We start from the raw sequence: 5491 nt of genomic DNA on the forward strand, positions 1-5491 counted from the left end.
GAGAGTAAGTATGGATGTTGTCTTTCATAAGATGAGCAGTTGGTATGATGCTATAAAAAACTTGATGGGGACTAATATACAAGAGTAAGTGGTTGTGCAGAATATAGATTAGCAACACAGTCATTGAGTGGACTGAGAGAGTCCTCTAGCAATAGGTCTATTGATAGGCCACGAAGTGGTAGGCTGCATCAGAAAATCAATCCTGCAGATTTAGGAAGTGCATCACATAAAAGCAAAGAGAAGGTGGATGAGTGTCTCGGTATGCCTAACATTTCAACATGGCATTCATATATTAATGGAGAGTCTAGTGGCTCAGAGAGTAGTAGAGCCTTGATGAGGAGTTTGGGATTCTAGCTATTAGGACACATGGTGCAAGGAAGGCTAAGGTGGCCGCAAGGACACCAAGGATAAATCCAGGACCACATAGGTCGAATAGGGTTAAAAACCCTATTAGATCTTGTTTAGAGATTGATGTATGATAGTTATGTAGCTCACCATTATAGATACATAGCAAAGGTTATGTTGGAGGTTGAACCCACATGTTTTGAGGATGCCTGTTGGGCATGTACATTGAGAGAAAGTCGTGGATGAAGAAATGGTTGTATTGGATACAAATAAGATAAGGCGAGATTGGTTTGCCAAAGGTTATGCTTAGACCTACGACATTGATTACGAGGAGACATTCAGCCCTGTTGCCAAGATGGCAACCCCGTGAGAGTTGTTATTGTAGTGGGGCTACATCAAAAGTTTGGGTTTTACATTAGATGGATGTAAAGAATGTATTCTTACATGGTGAGTAACTAGATGGCAACCCCTGTTGCCAAGATGGCAACCCCGTGAGAGTTGTTATTGTAGTGGGGCTACCTCAAAAGGTTGGGTTTTACATCAGATGCCCTACGAAAGCATTCATGTACTTTCATGCTGATTGACCACCTTAATCATTTTTCTACCAAATGGTACAACTGTCATCAAAGTTTCAAGTCCAGGACCGTGTGGGTCTTGGTACTTTAATGTCATATTTAACATTTACTTGTGCTCAAGGTAAGAACAAAGTGCCTGCACAGATACTGCAGACATATAATCAATGCACATGTAACTATACATAGATTGTGAATGCTCCACATCATTAACATGTGTTTACAACTTAACAGCTGTGGGGCAATGCAATGTCAAAAAAGAACCCTTCCAAAGGGAGAAGAATAAATTCCTGGTCCATGATCCATGAATATATTCTCTTCGAAGTTCCCCCCCCCCCCCCCCCCCCCCCCCCGCGCCCCGTCTATCCCATCAAGGCTGACTGTGCACTTATACACCCAAGAGTACACTGTTGACATTGACATGCAGTAAAGCATCAAGCAATGTAGATTCTCTCCAATGCAACATATAACAATGCCTACACATCGAAGGCATTAAAGCATCAGGTAACGCCAGTTCTCTTCCATAAGCAGTTTGCAGCATGAGTCCAGATGACAACATGCATCCATCAATTTGTACTCTCAGCAGAATTGGGAATGTACTGCCCTTCTCATTGCCATCACCTTACAAGCAATCACTAGGATATCCAACCCATGGCATAACATATCCCCAGCACTAAGAAGCTGCAGTAAAGCAGGATGAGGCCAAACCCAAAACTTCTGCTGAGCCTCATCCCTTTAAGGGGCATGATTACAAGTGCCCAAGCAAGACCTGCTGCAAGAAACCCAATGATGTAAAATACGGTACGATCCTTATCTGCAATAAGAAGGGGTTCCGGGCTTGATCTCCAGCAACTCACAACCAAAGAGAGACCCAAACCTACCACCATGTTGAAAAGCGGACCTGCATAGCAACCAGAAATGGCTATTTGCACACCATCAGGACCACTACATGCAAGAGCAAGATCAGCCACAAGGTCTCCAGCAGAATTTCCCCATGCTAGCACTGTAAGCCCCAAAACTGCAGGGCTGATGTTGAAAAGGTCCCCAAGACTTTCCAATGATGCTACAAGCTCATCAGCGACAAGGTAAAACCACATGATACTCATGAAAAAGCCTCCTGCTAGCCATATCCAAAGACATTGCTGAGGTGGCCTTGCATTCTCGGTGTAGAAAACAGCCAGTAATCCTAATACTATACCCAAGACTCCGCTTATCCCTAATGTCAGTAATATAGAAGCTGTAGAATTACCATATTCAAGTACCCACACTCCTGCCACAAAGAGAGGAGCTAGAGTGCAGCTGGCTATGGCTAGTGGACGAGACCAGTGCTCTTCTTCAACTATGGGAATTGTGAGTCGACGAGGCAGGGCAAAAGGCCACTCTATGCAGTACTTGTAGAACAGGAGTAAACAGTGCTTCAATTTTCCCCCTAATGAATGATCATTCTTGCTCTCCCATAGACGCTCTGCCTCCAGCTGCTGGCTATGCACATGATAATGTGAATTCTGCTGTGCTTGATACACTTCTGCCCATTGTGGTAGAGATTTCTCAATCATAGCTGCATATACGAACAAACAAGGCATCAAATCAAAGCATGAAATCATACAAACACGCACAACAATCAAACCACACAAGCTCCACTTTCTTGCTTGAGCATTGTTCTCACATCAGTTTCAAGAACATTCATATATTAAGACCTTTTAAATTAGTAAGTGCTTGCAACCTTAATTATTTGTCAATTATGAATTACAGATCACCTTAGTATGATGGTCCAGTTCCAATTGATTCTCCGAAAAGCATAACTCTGTGGACTAGTCTTGAAACTACAAGCATGAGAAAAGGAGTGCACATTTCATTACTGACCTTTGGGTAACAGGGGATCCAGCAAGGAAGACCTTTGTCTATGGCGATTCTGCAGCAACTCGGCAGCCCAAACAAATACAGCATACACAGGGTAAACACAGAGAAATGGGATGGCCTCCCACAGGTGAACCTTCCCATCCAGCAGGATCACCGTAAGAAACCCCACAGAGACCAGCAAGAAGATGGCATCCCGGACAAAGCAAATCAGATCAATCCTCACAAAACCGTCTGCAGCAGTCCCTTTTTTTTCGCTACAAACCCAGACAGGGCCATCTTCTCCGCAAACCCTAGTTGAGTCATTCTCTCTGCGCGGCCCTTCTTCTCTGCTTGAAACCCTAGCAGACGGGGAAACCATACCCTTCACTTCTCTACCAACCCTAACCGTGAAAAGGGCCACCGTCCCAGAGACCACCGTGGTGATGAACAAAGAGCCCCCTAACACAGAGCTGAACCCTATGCTTCCTGAGCAATCGGAAGAGACGAATGCCACCACGCTCGCAAACACATCCGGAGCCCCGTTTCCTATGGCCAGCAGCGTCACCCCTGCCACAGCGGGCGACAGGTCCAGAACTTCAGAGAGCTTCTCCAAAGTGCAGCTGAAGTAGTCGGAAGCCGTCGTTCCCAGAAGATAGAACAGCATCATAAGCCATGCTATCAGGCGTGCTGCGCGTGCCACCTCCGTGCCCTTTTGCAGAAGCAATCTCACACAACCGATCATGCCATGGCGCTTGAAGCAATGGCATGATGAAACCTGAACTTCTTCTTTTTCTCCTACTTCATCGCCATCGCCTGAGAAACCTTCTTCTGAAGTGTTGTAAACCATATTTGTTGAGTCCATAGCCAGACGACGATTTGAGTCATGGTTTGCAGAAATTGCCGGATGATTGAACTTATCTTGCTTCTGCTCTGATGAAATCTCGTCTAATCTGCTGTTAGAAACACTAGGGTTTGAGCTGTTTGCAGCCATGGTGTGACGATTAGGGTTTGATCCGGTAGAATCCAGGGACATTTGGTTAGGGCTTGAGATTCTGGACGCCACGGCAACCTGCTTAGGATTTGAGCTGTTGACCAGATGATGAGGGTTTGAGATGCTCGCCATAGCCGAATGAGACATCAGTGGTTCCACTTGCTGAGAAGGAAGGCTCCATCGCCGATGGCTGCGGGACCAAGGGCGGGACGAGTGTGTGGAGAAGAAAAGGCCACCAGGCTTGGAAGAGAGGCAAAGCGGTAGGAAGAAGAGAGGCACGATCGTGAGAAGCAGACCGTGGAGCTTCATGCTGAAGCTTCATGATCGAGAAAGAGGGTGGACATGGTGCATTCTGAGAGGGCTGGCTATGGCGAACGGCCTGCGCAATGCAAAATGGGATCTATCTAATAGTCTAATTTTATCCCTCTTTCCTTTTGAGTAGGGTTGGGGGTGGCAAAATCAGACAGTACACGTGGAAGCCATTCGCCTCATATACACGTGTATAAAAAGTCAAACCATAATTTCTCGTCCTTTTAAAGTTTTGTGCCATATCATGGTCCATAACCCTTGGTGATTATCATGTATTTTTGCTAACATCCTTTAAAACATTAGGAATGCATTTGCCACTAGCAAATGTGGCATAAAAATGTACTTTGCAACGTTGGCGGCTAATGTGATGCCACATATGCACTTTTTGGCTATCCATTGTGTTCTCATGACACTTTTGTATATAATCCTTGGTAAGAATGGTGTGACGTCATCACAAACAACTACAAGTGAACTATGTGAAGGTCAAAATTATGTGGATGAAGGGGTGTATCAACAGGCTCACTCATATAAACTCCCCCTAAATCACCAGTTTCCACTATGGGAGTGGGTAGATTCGACCACTTAACTTCCCCGCCACCCCTAAATCTAACTTGCACCTTGTGCCTATGCGACTCGGGATTGATAGTCGAGAGTCGTGACCCCTAACTATTACTTGCATTCATGCAACATGATGAGGGTTTTTAAAATCAAAAGGGAGAAGTCTTTTCCAAGGTCAACTAAGGAGAGAGACTTGTCATATCTTGATAAAACCGTGTGGAATCAACTAGACTTGAAACCATTCAAAAAAGTTTCTTTTTATTGAAAACATACACTTCCTCTAATGTGAAGAAAAGAGCCATAGTTTTGTTTTGTTTTTTTAAAACTTTATTATTGTAAATTTTTCAAATCCTTTTACAAAAGATCTCAACTGGCCATTTTGAGTTTTCAATCGCCCAATCGCCTAAAGGTTAAGCTGAGGCACACGTTCCCTGAACACTACTTGAAACCCATATTGGAGGTGGCAGTGAGGTGTTTATATCTTGACAAGTCACATCAAATCTCCACATCTATGTGAACTCAACTTCATTCTTCTATTGATGTAAAAGACATGATGTCTGATTAATTCTCTCTCTCTCTCTCTCTCTCTCTCTCTCTCTCTCTCTCTCTCTCTCTCTCTCTCACACACACACACACACACACACAAACATGTCCTCATGCGCATACACTTGTCATATTTCACGTTCCAAATTGTTCCATAGACCTAATCTTCTCTCCCCCATACTTGTTTAATATGTCTTCTCCTTTACCAAGCTCAATCATTTATTATAATTTCTCGAAATAACATTATTTCTTTGAATTCTCTCTGTGCTATGAGAGTGAAATCACTCCATTGTCTTTGTGCCAAAAGTGCACTTAGTATTTTTAACACTCTCTA

At 44.0% G+C, this 5491-nt stretch overlaps 1 protein-coding gene across 1 annotated transcript; it reads right to left on the bottom strand.

Annotated features, from left to right (window-relative positions):
- Nucleotides 1-1105: 1105 nt before the first annotated feature.
- On the bottom strand, nt 1106-4135 carry LOC147641329 (cation/calcium exchanger 1-like). The gene is made up of 2 exons (XM_086820534.1): nt 2781-4135; nt 1106-2475 (listed from the first exon to the last, which is right to left on the bottom strand). Exons 1-2 carry the CDS (start codon nt 4054-4056, stop codon nt 1553-1555), a joined length of 2199 nt encoding a protein of 732 aa, XP_086676660.1. The 5' UTR covers nt 4057-4135; the 3' UTR covers nt 1106-1552.
- Between the last annotated feature and the right edge of the window lie 1356 nt (nt 4136-5491).

This window comes from Cibotium barometz, chromosome 2, assembly GCF_041138505.1.
Source record: "Cibotium barometz isolate CiBa-2024 chromosome 2, ASM4113850v1, whole genome shotgun sequence".
Taxonomy (NCBI): Eukaryota; Viridiplantae; Streptophyta; class Polypodiopsida; order Cyatheales; family Cibotiaceae; genus Cibotium; species Cibotium barometz.